At 44.9% G+C, this 15,853-nt stretch overlaps 1 protein-coding gene across 1 annotated transcript in view; it reads left to right on the forward strand.

The window, feature by feature from the left end:
* GABRE (gamma-aminobutyric acid type A receptor subunit epsilon) overlaps positions 1-15,014 on the forward strand; it is an 18,532-nt gene extending 3,518 nt beyond the window's left edge. Inside the window, exons 2-9 of the mRNA XM_039249894.1 lie at positions 487-704; positions 1,130-1,197; positions 6,230-6,450; positions 7,166-7,248; positions 8,582-8,719; positions 13,890-14,042; positions 14,155-14,354; positions 14,640-15,014. Of these exons, the coding sequence (XP_039105825.1) occupies positions 487-704; positions 1,130-1,197; positions 6,230-6,450; positions 7,166-7,248; positions 8,582-8,719; positions 13,890-14,042; positions 14,155-14,354; positions 14,640-14,987 (1,429 nt within the window). The 3' untranslated portion in view covers positions 14,988-15,014. The remainder of the gene's footprint in view (positions 1-486; positions 705-1,129; positions 1,198-6,229; positions 6,451-7,165; positions 7,249-8,581; positions 8,720-13,889; positions 14,043-14,154; positions 14,355-14,639) is intronic.
* The last annotated feature ends 839 nt before the right edge of the window (positions 15,015-15,853 follow it).

A 15,853-nucleotide genomic window follows, 5' to 3' on the forward strand; every position in this document is an offset into this window, starting at 1 on the left:
AAAAAAAAAAAAAAAAAAGGAAATCCAGAATATTCCCAAGGTGTTCTAGTCCTCTGTGGGAGAGGCTGTTCTGGATTTCCTGAGTGTTCCTCAGAAACCTGGCCTTGTGCCTGCCCATTTGCTCCCCAGTGGTGCTGGTCAGGCAGACTGGACACTAGAATAATGCTAGTAATGGCAGAAGAACTTGGCCAGAGCTCATACCAATGCCCTCTTCATCTTACACTAAGAAATTCTTTTAAAATCTCGAGCTTGGTTTTGTTATTGGGGTTAAAAACAAATAACTACCATGAAGGAGGGATAGTCCCCAAAGTTCCCAAAGAGTAATTAACAAATAGTATATTAGTGGCTTAAAATTCGCTGTTACCAGTCACTCTTGATGTCTTAGGTTGCAGACTTATTTTGATTTGTTTCTATCCCAAAAGGCCTCATCTGCGGCCTCTCCAGGGTGGAGAACAGAGCTTCATTTTTTGTGTTTGTATGTTCTAGGAGTGAAGGACCTCATGTTAAATCAGAAAATGGACCCTTTGCCCATGATGATGTCTATGGGCCCCACCCCCAGGCTGCCGAAGAGAAGCTCCTCTCTGAAGAAACAAAGCCCACTCTAATTGGTCCCCACAGCACTCTTGGCAAACTGCCAGCAGCCACTCACATCCTGAATAGTATCCTGAATAACTATGACTATAAACTGCGCCCTGGCATTGGTGGTGAGTATCAGAACCTAGTTCTTCGCCTCCTGGAGCAGGAAGTTGAGGGCATAGGTTTGGATAATGGGCCTAGGGGATAGGTGAGGTTGCCATGCACATGGGCAGAAACATCTGTTGCTGACCTGTCAGGTAAGACATATCAACTCTAATCTCAGTGGTACCCTTGGCCTACGTCTAGACCTTTTTCTTTTCTCATCCTCAGTTTTTCCAATTGTAAAATGAGTGGACTAGATAACAGGCCTTCAAGGAATGTCCAGCTCTTAACAGTCTGACTTGGATCTTGCCATGAAAGAACAAAGAAAGAAATAGGAGTGGAGGTTGAAACCATGTCTCTAGCCTTCACCTGTTCACCCCTCTGGCCACACCCTCCCCTGTCCCATGTCCTTTTTTGACACTTACCTCTGCCACTATTGCTTCTTTTACAGAAAAGCCCACTGTGGTCACTGTTGAGCTCTCTGTCAACACCCTTGGTCCTATTTCTATCTTGGACATGGTGAGTACTGACTTTTTATTACAGTGTATAGCTCAGGAAGCTGACTCCTGGGGGTCTTTGACATACTTATTTTTTCTACTCTGTGTGTCCATAAGAAGAGTTTTGTGGTTTTGTTTTGTTTCTGTTTTGGAGAGGGGATGTTGTAACCAACATTTACTTTGGAAGGCAGGAAAAGGTAAGCCCTTTGCTATCTGAAGAGGACCTTCCGAATCCTGACCGTATCTTCTAGTGTTTCATTCAAAATAAAAATCATAAAGCAACTTTAAACATCACAATGGGCCAAAACATGGAAAGAACCTAAGTGTCCATCAACTGATGAATGGATCAAGAAGATGTGGTATATTTATACAATGGAATACTACATGGCGATGAGAAAGCATGAAATCTGGCCGTTTGTAGCAACATGGATGGAACTAGAGGGTGTTATGCTGAGCGAAATAAGTCAGGCAGAGAAGGTCAGATACCATATGTTTGCACACATAGGTGGAGTAGGAGGAACTTAACGGAGGACCATGAGGGAGAAGAAGGGGAAAAATAGTTGGGGAGAGGGAGGGAGGCAAACCATGAGAGACTCTTGAATGCTGAGAACAAACTGGGGGTGGGGGAGAGGGGAAGGGGGATGATGGGCATGGGGGAGGGCACTTGTGGGGATGAGCACTGGGTGTCATATGTAAACCAATTTGACAATAAACTAAGAAAAAAAACAAGTCACAGAAGAATATATACAGAATGGCATCCATGTATAAGATGTATAAACATATATCATTTTTGTGCTTATGTATGTAGAAGAATTATTTTAAAAGCCAGGGAAAACTTAGCATAAAATGGTGGTTACCTCTCACAGGGTTAGGAAGGAGTATGGGCTTGCAGTGAGGCATGAAGAAAAAGTCAAAAGTCTTGGCAATGTTCTATCTCTTATGCTGAATGATGGTGACACAGATTGTTATTCTTCTTTATAAGCATGTATTATAATATATATATTATAATTATAATTATTGTTTTTGTATAAATATAATACGTATGTTTAAAATTTCAAAGGGAACCTGGATGGCTCAGTTGGTTTAGGGTCCAACTTTGGCTCCGGTCATGATCTTGTGGTTCATGAGTTCAAGCCCCGCTTTGGGCTCTCTGCTGTCAGCAGAGTCCAATTCGGATCTTCTGACCAACCCCTTTCTGCCCCTTCCTCACTTGCTCTCTCTTTCTCTCAAAAATAAATTTAAAAAAAGAAAAAAAGAGGGGCGCCTGGGTAGTTTAGTCAGTTAAGCATCTGACTTTGGCTCAGGTCACGATCTCATGGGTCACGAGTTTGAGCCCCGCATCAGGCTCTGTGCTGACGGCTCAGAGCCTGGAGCCTGCTTCAGATTCTGTGTGTGTCTCTCTCTCAGCCCCTCCCCTGCTCATGCTCTTGTCTCTGTCTCTCTCTCTGTCTCTCTCTCAAAAATAAATAAACATTAAAAAGTTTTAAAGAAAAAAGAAATAAAATTTTAATATCACAAAAAAATAAAAACAAAATAAACATCACGACGGAATGGCTCTTTTTTTCTGATAATTGTTTTTATAGGCTTAAGTCTATAGTTACCAACTCTTGCTCTAAGACTACTTCTCTAATTTTGGCCTGGTTCTTTCTTTCCTTTTCCATTGCTATCATTCCACTGTCAGGACTTTACCTAGTTAGCCTCTATTATCTCTTCTTGAAATATGCAAAATTCAAGGTTTCTGCCAACACCAGTCCACCTACTGACCTGGCCTCCTGAGTGATGTGCCTCCTGCAATTCTGACCTGGCTTGAAGCACTCTAGTGGTCAAGGCCCTCCATGGCTGGAGCCAACCCAGAGCTTTATTTTTTTTCACCCCTTTAGAGACCACATGCTCTAGTCACACTAGAGTATGGGTGTCCCCAGATCACCTTGTACCTTTGAGTCTTTATTCAAACTCTTTCTTGTTTGGAATGCCAATTCCAATTTTCTACATGTCATAGCTTTATCCTTCAGGGTCTGTCTCTAATAGCTACTCTTCCATGGCATCTTCCCTTACCTCCACAGCTATTAATTACTCCCTTCTTACTCAGACAACACCCCTCTCTTTGGCATTCATATTTTTCTACCTTATATCATAGTTGTTTAACTGATCTTTCCTATCTCACTGTATTGTAATTATGTGCTCTATGTCTGCTTTGCTCTCTTGATTATGGGTTCCTTGATGTAAAGGACTCGGTATAGGTTAACTGAGCAAATGAGTTATGAAAGATGTCCTATAAAAGCCACTGTTCCCCCTGATACCTAACAAGCCCAGGTGATACAGTGTAATAACTCAGTAGTCACTGAACCTGGCATGCAACACAGTACTGGTCCAAAGAGGAGTGAACAGCTTGATTTTCCTTTGGCCAATACCTTCCAGTACCTTTGGAAGATGCCAGATACTCATGGCATTAAATTTCCCCCAAGAAGTCTGATCTTTTACATGGTTCCAAATAGTTCTTAAAAACTGTGGGAGATCTTAGTTCTTATACAGTGTACTTTTCCCTGGTGACACTGGAATTTTGTACTTAGTAAGGAGGGAGTGTGTGTCTCTCTCACACCGCCAATGAACAGAGCACACTTGTCTCCTTGGATCTTCATGACAGCCTGTGTGGCAGGCAAGGCTACCACTGGGATCCTCATTTTATGTTTGAAGCAATTGAGCCTCTCAGCAAACATTGTTACAGAAGGGGTATGGTTGTTTGAAGGGAGTTACAACAGCCCTCAGTCAATCAGATGTTGTGTAGAGCACAGGATTAGTCCTTAAAGAGAGAAACCTGAACCCACAGCATGGAGATTTAAATCAAATTTTGTTTCTCCCAGTTTCTTGGTTAAATTTTTGAGACCTGTAGCCTGAGCTTACAAGGCAGTGACCAGTCTGGAAATGACTGCCCATCGTAGCACCAACAGTTGCTAAGGCTTCTTGATATGATAATTGTTGTGGGAAATTCTCATTAAGCCGATTCCTTGGCACTGAATTTCTAGAGTTTCAGCTGAGCTAAAAAAGATGTACAACCCGGGGCGCCTGGGTGGCTCGGTCAGTTGAGCGTCCGACTTCGGCTCACGTCATGATAACACGGTTTGTGGGTTCGAGCCCCGCGTCAGACTCTGTGCTGGCAGCTAGCTCAGAGCCAGGAGCCTGCTTCAGATTCTGTGTCTCCCTCTCTCTCTCTGACCCTCCCATGTTCATGCTGTCTCTCTCTCTCTCTCTCAGAAATAAATAAAAAATATTTAAAAAAAGATGTACAACCCAAGCTCCCTGGTCAAACTGGGGGAAAAGCTGAACTGTTGGTTATCAGTTGCTGTGTAATGAACTTATAATTGGTATCTTGTTAAGTAGAAATTAGGTGCTCATTTAAAACACTATAACATAGAGCAGGAGCATAGTGTGGATTGTGGAGGGAATCCTTCCCCTAGCTACCAAGCAGTTCACATGGCCTGGGAATGAAGGAGGCTCTGTGTGCCAAGTTGGAACTGCCAACTACTTGGGACTGTAGAACCACTCTGAAAGCCACTTATGAAAGCTGGTGGGGCTGGGTGGGGCAGGGCTGTGGGCTCCTTTGTGAATGGTAGCTAGGCTTCTTTCTCTCTGTTTCTCTGGACTACTCCAGGGAACCTTCTCAGTCTGGGAGGCTAGCTTCCGGCAATTTGGCAATGGCTGTCACCACCTTTTGGACTAGGCAGCAAAGCCTAGTGGTTAGTGTTCATTGTTTGATGCAGGATAACTCAGGGGAAAGACGTAGGGATTCTATAGGGGAGAATTGGACCTTGGTCCCCAAGAGGATTGTTGGTGCAAGTGAAATAAGCAGTTAAGAGGGAAATCAGTGAAGGCCATCCCAGGGCGAGGCCATGGTAATGGTGCTCTGAGCATCAGAACTAGTATGCTGTCTTTATGTGACTTTGGACAGGTCTTTTTCTCTCTGAGCTTCAGTTTCCCTACCTCTGAAATAAAGAAAGTTGGGTAACCCTCAAGGTTCCCCCTTGGCCTAAGTCTGGCACTTGCTCTTCATGCTGCTTGCAGTTCTGTTGCAGTCTACTTTTTTACCCTTCAATACCAGTAGTGCAAATCTCTGGCTTCTCATGCTTCTTCCTAATAAACATTCTTCTTGAAGTTTAACTGACAGTTTATGGGATAGACAGTATCATCTGGAGAATAAGTAACCATAGGTATATCTATGCATATGCACACACACTTTCAGAAGTTAGGTGCCCTTGTTTAAAAGGAAAAACAAAACAATTATTCAAAAAACATGAGGTTAAATACAAACCTCTTTTATGACTCAAAACTCTTCATTTTTAAATATAACTCTGGAGAATGAAGGATTGAGGTTAATTAACATCTGTGCTCCATAAAATAAAAGCTGAAAGGGGAAACGTCATTATATACAACCAAAGGTTGGGGGTGCCTGGGTGGCTCAGTTGGTTGAGCGTCCGACTTCGGCCCAGGTCATGATCTTATGGTTCCTGGGTTCGAGCCCCGGGTCGGGCTCTGTGCTGACAGCTCAGAGCCTGGAGCCTGTATTCATATTCTGTGTCTCCCTCTTTCTCTGACCCTCCCCTGCTCACACTGTCTCTCTCTCTCTCTCAAAAATAAATAAAACATTAAAACATAAAAAAAAAAACAAAGGTGTGTGTTTGTAAATGTTTAAAATTATTTTGAGTTGAGATCTTTGTTTTGCTATGGAAATGTGGGGGCTGAGAAAGCATTTAGCTGGCTGGAGTAATACCATAACCCTACAAGGTGGCGGTGATGCGATGAGCCCAGCCTGTGCAGTTATACCAGCACTGCCTGTCTGTATCTAGATGAAATGTGTCTTCCCTGACTGTTGTTTATCTGGGAATGTTCCTTTCTTTTGGGAATACCTGGAAATAGAAAATTTCTATAGCCTAATACATGCTGCTTTCCTCTGTGCAAACCCAAGTAGTCTCCTATCTGCTTGATAGGACCTTGACAGGATGGCATGGGAATGTTCAAAGAACAGATCTAGATGTGTGCTTTTCTATCCATCCTGCCAGGAATACACCATTGACATCACCTTCTGCCAGACCTGGTATGATGAACGCCTCCGTTACAATGGCAGCTTTGAGAGCTTTGTTCTGAATGGCAACATGGTGAGCCAGTTATGGATCCCGGACACGTTTTTTAGGAATTCTAAGAGGACCCAAGAGCATGTGATCACCATGCCCAACCAGATGGTTCGCATCCACAAGGATGGCAAGGTGTTGTACACAATTAGGTATGTCAAGCCTCTGGAATATTACCTCTTGGGACTCTTCCCACCAAAGAACCACGAACATAGGTGTCATCCTCAATGATACTTCTAAGAGCCTGTCCAGCTTTCCTAGACCATGAGCTCAACCCTCTCATGTGTAGACACAGACATCAGGCCTCAAAATAGAAAGATGTTGCTTAAGGCAACACACCAAGTTCATGGCATACCTGGGACTGGTACCCGGTTACTTGGCTCCTACTCCACAAGTCTCCTCACAAGAATGTACAGTATGACTGCGCTGCCTGGACAGTTCCATCCCAAGTGGACACTGGATACAAAAGACACATCTATGACGATGGAATTGTCCAGGAGGAGCAGCGGCACAGCAGTTGAAAAGATGTCTAAGAACAGGCTGGACATTTGAATGCTTGACCGGGGAAGGCTTTATATGGGTGGTATGAGGTATGAAGGTGATAGAGAGTGAGAGAGTTTTGGCAAATCCTAGAAGCTGGGATGGGCAAGAAACAAAAGCCCATCTAAGTTAGTCCACACATTTCTCTGATTATGTAAATCAAAGTAGCCAGATACTTTCAAGCTGTTCTTCTTTTTTATCTCTCCTTTGAGCTCTTTGTTTCAAATCCCACTGTTGCCACTCATTGGTAGTGGTCCCCAGGCCCAAGGTGGGTGGATAACCTAAATGCTCAGGGCCAGCCTAATGAGGCTCCTTTCTCCCTTCCAGGATGACCATTGATGCTGGATGTTTACTTCACATGCTCAAATTTCCAATGGATTCTCATTCTTGCCCTCTGTCTTTCTCTAGCTGTGAGTACCTCCTTAGGTTTCTGGGGCCCCAGAGTCATGCTGAGCCCCTTCTTTTTTCTCATCCTTGCCCTTTACATTTTTTCTGCCTCTGCTTTTCTTTTAAAATGGTGCCAGATTTGCCTAGAGCCTCCTCCATCTCCTTTCTTGCTGACAATACTGTGTTGCTTCACCTGGACCTTGTGTTGGGTTCTTCCGTCTTCCTTCCACTGCATCTCAAGTCAGTCACCCACCTCTGAAGTGTAATTCAAGTATGTCTGCTCCTCTTCATTTCCACTGTCAGTACCTTGGTTTAGGTCTTTGTCATCTTCCACTTGGGCTTTCACAACATCTTCACTTTAAAACTGAACATGTCCAGAGCTAAATACATTGTTTCCTCCCAACCTCTACCTCCAAAACAAATGTGTTGCTTCTATGTTCTCATTTGTGTCATTGAAAGGCACCATCAGCCACTCAGTTGTCCAAGCCAAGAACTTTGATGCTTCTTTCTCCATCACCTCCTGCATCTAATCAATCAACACATCTGGTTGGTTTTCCCTCCTGAGTCTCTGTTGATCCTATTTCTGTCCATTCTCACTGCCACAGCTTTGATTCCTGCCTTCATTCATTTTATTGTGCCTGCATTACTACACTGGCCTCCTAAAACGGGTCTCCCTGTCAATAAGCCATCTTCATATAATGACAAGAATGACGTAGTTAAAGCATCGTCTAGACCAGGTCATGTTTTAGTTTCAAATCTTCCCTGAAATCTCATGGATTAATTCCAAATTCCTTAGAATGACTCTCAAGGTATTTCATTAACAGGCTCCTGCTACCCATTCCTGTATGCTTCACCCAGCATCTGTGAGCTAGTCATCCTGAACTTTTGGCATTTCCATAATCCATCAGGCATATTCACCTTTCTGTGCATAGAACACCCTCCTCACCCTTTCAGCCTCACCCATACAGAGAATATTTACTCAGCTTTTAGAATTTACTGGAAAGGGCAACTACTCTATAAAATCTTTGTTGGGTTTGTCTCCAGGTGGTCTTTCCCTCTTCTGTTTTTCCACTGTCCCGTGGGTGGAAGTTCCTCAGCAATTCCAACAATTCCAGATGTATACTTATTATCTTATACAATAAAATGTGAATGAGGGCAAGACTTCTCTCTATATTTCCAGCACAGAGCCTGGTACTAAGGAATGCTCAATAAATACACGTATTGAGTGGATTTCAACAATGAGGTAAGAGGCAAGGTTCCACAGCTCATGAGGCCAGAGTCAGGACTCCAAGGCATTGCTCACACTCCATGCTCGGGCTCCCAGTCTCACATTACCCTCCCCATGTTGCCTTACAGTTTCCTATCCTGAGAGTGAGATGATCTACAAATGGGAAGATTTCAAGCTTGAAATCAATGAGAAGAATTCCTGGAAGCTCTTTCAGTTTGATTTTACAGGAGTGACCAACATTACTGAAACTATCTCAACCCCAGCTGGTATGTGTACTAATGGAACCAGGGCTTAGTAGAGGCCTGGTAAGGGGGTGGTAAGGATGATTGAAGTGGCCATCCAGACATATAAATGTATGTAATCATCCCATGGAAATATTATAGAACATGACTGTGTCTTGTAAATGTGAAGCATTTACAACTGTTTGCAGAGGAAACTGAGACTTTGTAACTACATCTCAGTCTCATCTGCAAAGAAGTAAGTGCTTTGCCAAGTCCCTGAAAGGATAGGTAAGTAGATAAAGTTTCTCTCTGTCAGGATTTGCAACTAGGTTTGTCATGTAGACCCTTCAGTTTCTACATCTTTTTTTATGATTTATTTTGAGAGAGAGAGAGAGTGAGAGTGGGGGAGGAGCAGAGAGAGAGAGAGAGAGAGAGAGAGAAGATTCCAAGCAGGCCCCATGCTGTCAGCACAGAGCCCGATGCAGGGCTTGATCCCACAAATTGTGAGATCATGACCTGAGCCAAAATCAAGAGTCAGAATCTTAACAAACCGAGCCACCCAGACATCCCCAGTTTCTAGGTCACTGTTACAACCAGCCTGCTTGGATAACTGGGAAATGGAGCTCATGTGAGTTCTCCATGTCCGGAACCAATCCTAGCTGGGTTAAGTGGGAAACAAAGTCGGTCCTAATGGGAAGCAGAGGCTAGAGTTCTACTGTCAGGTAGGTGAGGGCTGGGATAGTATGGGGGAAATTTCAGCAACTACAATTGCTACTGCATCAACATCTATTTTAAAGGAGCAGCTCTGACAAGCACAGATTCCTGTCAAAGCTTTCACGGTGGATTCAGCATGGACATGGTTATCATTGGTTTTCTGACTTTGCCCCTAACAAGGACTAAAGGAGAGGGTCCTGGGTCTCTTCAGCATCAGCTTCCAGTTAGATATGAGTGTCTTTGCTTATGTTCCTAGGTAATCTGAATGAGAAGCTAAGGGGTCTCCCCAAGTTGCTCCCAGAGTAGCCCTGGAAACCCTCTTCACATGTACTGACCACGTCAGGGCAGTGGATGCAGTGCCCTCGTCATTTCCAGAATGCAGATAGAGCCAGTCACCCCACCAGCCATTTGCCATAGAATGAGTCTTTCTTTGCTTCTGTGTGGCTAGGCAGAAAATCTACTTTAGCTGCAATTGTTGAGCTGGTCACAGGGTGAGGGATAGGTCATGCTCCTCTGGCCAGAGTGTCTGAGACTGGCTCCTGCCGAGGTCCAGGGGTCCCTGAAGGATGGACAGTGTCGGCGAGGGAGGAATGAAGAGCCCCGAGATTCTATCTGGTCACCAGGCAGGCATCTCCGCTCTGACTGGGGCTCAACTTTATTTTATAATTAAGTGTTTGGGGGACCGCACAGAAGTGTCATTTGCCTTAGACAATGATTTCTGATGACAAACTTCTTTGATAATCTAAGAAATTCCCGGAACAGATTTGTAGACGACTCATGCATAACCTTTATCAATAGTGATTGAGGTAGGTGATTTAGATGCTTATCCTATGGGTAAGGAAGGTATCTTTAGCATAAAAGACAATGTTTTTAGCATAAAAAAGGGGGAAGTTACTTCTTTGTGTTCAGGGGTCAAACAGGTCTTTCAGGAAACACCTCTGCTCCCATAATCACAAAAGAAGTCCCTCAATAGGTTCCTTCACAGGGAGCAATCAGCATATTCAAGACCAGAATAAGTCACTCCAAATACTTGATAACAAATGCCTGGGGGGGGGGGGGGGGGCGGGGTCGGCCAGTGCTCCAAGCAGAAACAATTGGGTGGGGGTGGATATCTGTCCTTAACTCTAAATTAGGCTCTTTGTCTCAGGGCCAGACTCAATTGTAACTCTTGTGTTCTTAGCCCCCTTTATTATGTAAGTCTTGGGTCTGCAAGGCCCATAGGAAGAGCCTTTTGACAATCATCCACAATGCTTTCATCTAAAATCTCTTTTGAAGAGGCAGGAATATGCTCTTCCTTATGAGCAATCTGTGTGGGGAATATGAGTCTGATCTGGAATATTGTGAGGTCTGGTCAATACCGGCAGTCTCATTTCCAACACGAGCCAGTAGTAGCAGAAGGAGATACCAGTTTTCGTTTCTCATGGCAGGAGCTGTGCAAGCGTTGCCATGTCCTCACTGTGACTGTCATCCAGTGAGGCCAGTGCGGCTCCCAGCACCAGAGCTTTGCTTCCACAGTACTAAGGCAGGGGCAGAGGGTTGTTTTACAAATGCCTTTTTCTCAGGGTCTCTGGGTATACTACCTTTGACTTCCGATCCGTGCTCTTCTGCCAGCTAACCATAAGCATGCCTCTTGCCTTTCTGCACCTCAGTTTTCCCAGGCAGGTGGAGACCCATCATCAAAAGTGGCAGAAGACACAGGGCCCAGGGGCTTTCCAGTCACTAGTGATTCTGTTTAGTAGATGGCTCTGCATTGTTTCAAAATGGTTGCCTAGTGGCTACAAAACCCCAGAGCTCACATCATCACCAAAGTAATGATAATAGGTAAGCGCTGCCCCTCCTTAGGAGAGAGGATGGTTCTTGGGGGGAAAAGGAGGGCTTCTTTCTCTTCTGTTAGAGGCTAGTTGCTTATGAATTATAGTTTCTCCAGTACCATAGTTCTCTTTGAGGCCGGTCCCAAACTGCTCCCATCAGCTTCTGGGTAGTTCTCTATCTGAAACAGATTTATGTACTCCGCTCCTAAGGGTTCAGAATGTGGGGTAGCTTGCTACTTTTATCACCTTGGGCCTTGAACCAGAGAATCACTGCTTCAGGAGGCTTTCAGAGGGTCCATCCTTGCCTGCAGTGAGTGAGTTAACTTTCACTGGTGGCTGTTGAGACCCTGATGGGACCTTACCCATGACCAAGAGTTCACTTTCTCTTAAGAGAATTTCTTCCTTCTCTGGACAACTCTGTCCATTGGAAAACTCTCCCTGTTCATCTGAAATTGAAGTTTCTGAAACTCCTACCCATTGGACCTAGTTCTTTTCCCCTAGAACTAATGAACTTACGGTAAGCCCAGTCACTCTTTTCTGGGGTCAAGATTAAATGACCCGTATTTATTTGGTCCCAGCCCTGGGTCACAATCTTTTATACTCTATAGCCTAGTTCCTTTTCTTTCCCTTGTTCTGCAAAGCTTTGATTCCACGCATCCTTCTAGTCCCAGTCCTCTGGACACAGTCTTTTAAATTGCATTCCTCTGATGGTACAGTGACCAGCTCTGTCCTGGCCAAATGAGATCAGAGCAGAAGCATCTTTCGTTTGGTGGTAGGTATTTTGTTTTACTTTGGCTTTGGCTCCTCTGCCCCATATATCTTTTTACCCATGCTCCTTCATTCCTCACAAATAAGAAATTGTGTATTAGTATCCTTCTCTCAGCTTTCCAGATCTTAACCAGTGGGAAGATTGTTCTTTGGCTGGAGTAAATAAAATAAATATGGAAAAAGCTGATAGGATAATAAGTCTTACAAGAATATGTAAGTTTTGAATGGAGTCGTTTTAGCTAAATAAGGGTGTCTTAAACTGTAGTCAAGACCCCAAGGCAAGAGAACTAAGAACTTGATAAATACATTCTGGCCAGTGGCTAAATGTGAGTGGTTCCTGTAGCAGGCCTGGAGGAGGAGGTCTATCCCAAAGCTACTACTCTGGATACAGATACTCTACTGACCCCAAGCCACTTCCTTGCCTTTTTTTCTGGAAGATTCTGAGAAGCCTTGCCGTTTAAGTGTCAGTGCTGCCAAGGTGAGTAGGAAAGGCTGCTCTTCTCATTTAGCTTCAACAAACCCAGTCCTGCTAGGCAGGTGATCTACTTTCCAAAATAGAAGGACACATAGACATGTTAGTGTTCTGGACTGCTTTATAAAGCTGTTGTCAGTCAGTAGCAAGTGTCACTGAGCATCTCTTAGGTTCCAGCCAATGCTGGCCTTGGATGGGCAAAAGCCAAGCCACAGGGCTTACATGAGGGCTCTAAACCTTGTAGTGGTTTAAAACACCACCTAACACCAGCCAAGGAATTTTACAGCATCACTTAGGTGGAAGTTTGGAGCTTAACTTCAGTAAAGAGCCAGAGTTTGAGCTATCACAAACCTTATGTGATACTGAAAGTGAAATGGGAAGTTCTGGATTCGAGGAAAGCCATCGGAATTTCTGGAGTCCTGATGAGCATGCAGACTGGGATGATCATATCAGAGCATAAGGCAGCATGAAGGGTTTAATAGAAGGTGCCAACTAGAGGTGTAGGTTGTAATTAGGTACTATAAAAGCCATCACTCTGTAAGGGAAGAGCCAACATCAAGGACATGATGCCCCAATTTTCAGTTTCAGCTAATTTTTCTATTTTTTAAAACACAATTCGGATTAGGATAATAGGTTAAGAACAGGGAGTCTAGGGTTTGAATATTAGTGCAACAATGCAACCTATCTCAGGGAATCTGAGAGTGTGTGAGATGAGCCTACAGGAAGGTATGTGTTTGCATGTGTGTAAGATGTCAGTTGGAGCCAGGTCATGGTGGGGCTTTATTTAGTATGAGGTTACAGAGTGTGCACTTGACTCTGTAGCTTTTGTGGAATATGGAACCACCAGAGGTTTGGGGATGGGCAGGTGAGTTCTTTTGGCCGTGATACAACAGCGCAACTAAAGCATTTTACCAGCATACAAATGAATAGGAAGGAGGCCAAATGGAATCTGTGCTTTTCCCACCACAGCACAGGCCACTCTCAATTCATCCCCTGAGAGTATAGTATACATTGTAAAGACCAGTAGTGCAAGTGTCAGGCTGTGATTCTGCAGACTGAATATTGAAGCTTAATGGATGTGAAGGTCTCAGTCAGCCGTCTGGACATTAGTTGTGCGGTCTTGATAGGTAGAATGCTAACTGATTTTTTCACTTTCATCTGACATTTCGGTCACCCTGAGAAGACAGACGCAGGGTGTGGGGCAGTGGGATGATTAAGAAGCAATGAAGTTTGTGGCCCTGGCTTAGCTCTTAACTGACCATGGGTCTTACAGTGAGTCTCCTCTCTGGGCTTCTTCTGATTCTTTTTATGTGGCATTGGAATAATGTGACTCTGTTTTAGGACTGTGGTGGGGATCCCATGAGCCGACCAAGACCTTAATATGCATGTTCTGCCTGGGGGAGACACTCATGTAAGTGCTCTAGTGAAGTGGTATTTTTTATGTCTTCAGGTGATTTCATGGTCATGACGCTTTTCTTCAATGTGAGCAGGCGATTTGGCTTTATAGCCTTTCAAAACTATGTCCCTTCTTCTGTGACAACAATGGTCTCCTGGGTTTCCTTTTGGATCAAGAAAGACTCTGCTCCAGCGAGAACCTCTTTAGGTAAGTGGGTAATACATACAAATGGGCACAGAATTGCCTTCTCAAGGGGCCTTTCAGGAGTGTAATATAGGGATCGGTAGCTGAGCCCACCTCTACTTCTGTGATTTCACAGGAATAACCTCTGTACTCACCATGACCACACTGGGCACCTTTTCTCGTAAGAATTTCCCACGTGTCTCTTATATCACCGCTTTGGATTTCTATATTGCCATCTGCTTCATCTTCTGCTTCTGTGCTCTGATGGAGTTTGCCGTGCTCAACTTCCTGACCTACCACCGGACAAAACCCTGTGCTTCTCCAAAACTTCGCCATGTATGACCTGGGTATGGGAGTGGTGGCAAGCCTTTGGAGTGTGGAGGCATGCAAGTGAGGGCACTTGTACTCATGACACCTGGGTGGTCAGCTCACCAAGTGATGGGGGGGGTAACCTGAGGTTGAGGGGGAGTTGAATAAACTTTTTGATGTGATGCTGGGAATTACAGAGGGTGGACAAAGAACAGTGTGCCAAGGCCAGAATCTCTAGAAATCCTGAGGCAGCAGCTAGGCTTGATTCACCTTCGTTTGACTTTTTCCCACTTCTTTCCTTGTCCTTTTCAGCCAAATATTCGTGCCCGTGCCCTTATGCCTCTCCCTGCCAGTGTCCACCAGCATCCTGATGCCTTCGTGTGCCAGATCGAGGAGTCTGATGAGAGTGATGGAGAGGAGGGCCCATCTTGCCCAGCCCAGCAGTCTCTCAGCCCCGGCGGCCGCATCCAGCGCCCTGGTGGTTGCTGCAAGTGGTGCAAGAAGTACTTCTGTGTGGTCCCCAGGTGTGAGGGCAGTATCTGGCAGCAGGGGCGCCTCTTCATCCACATCTACCGCCTGGATAACTACTCACGAGTGATTTTCCCAGTGACCTTCTTCTTCTTCAATGTGCTCTACTGGCTTGTTTGCCTTAACTTGTAGGTGCCAGCTGGTACCCTGTGGGCAGCCTCCCTCGTTCCCCAGGAGGTCCCACAGCCCTTGCCATGGGAGTCAGGGGAAAGCAGCAGCAGCAGCTGGAGCAACAAGAGAGTATCTTTCCTTCCCCATTCCTCAAATATAAGCCTACAGAGAATTCCTCTTTGCAGGCCCTCTCCCCTACCTGGCCCATTCACTGACTCTCCATGGCAGCCAATTTGAAGTAAAATGGCCCACCTCTCTGCTCCTCAAGGGGGCATTAATGATGGTCAGACTTAAAAATCACAGGCTGTCAGTGATTCCTAACACCGAGCCTGAGTATGAGCAGATTAGCGATCTCCCAGCAGTGCAGATAACCACTGCCTTTTTCCAGAAGTAATACTGCCTTTGTGGTGCTTCAGGCCAGCTCTGGCCTCAGCCTCAAAGTGCATAGACTAGCTGCCGGCACCTTAAAATGTTGGGCAGCAGTATAAAGGGTAAGGGGACCCTAGTCCTTAGGTCCAATTATTATATTCTTGGTTTTGTTTTCCTGCCCTCTCTTCCCTTGCAGATAGACACCGATATTATCCTTCTAGGAGGAAGGGAGCCGGCAATTGAGCGCCTTTGGGACAGTATCTCCCTCTGCTGCTGTGCCTCCTCCTTCTCCCCCCACCCCCTGCCTCCATCCTTCATCTGCATTACAAATTCAACGCCTTGCATCCATTGGGTATCTATTTTTGTGTGTGATAATAGTAATGACTCCCTGCTTTGTATGCCACCTCCTTCCTCCTCCTTGACCCTTGTGACATTTTCTGTAGCTTCCCCAGTGACTTTCCCAGCCCCGACCCAGGTGCTAGGCCATGGTGACTTCCTGCGGCCAAGAAACTAAGAGA

This window comes from Hyaena hyaena, unplaced genomic scaffold (assembly GCF_003009895.1).
Source record: "Hyaena hyaena isolate Hyena2069 unplaced genomic scaffold, ASM300989v1 scaffold_348, whole genome shotgun sequence".
Taxonomy (NCBI): Eukaryota; Metazoa; Chordata; class Mammalia; order Carnivora; family Hyaenidae; genus Hyaena; species Hyaena hyaena.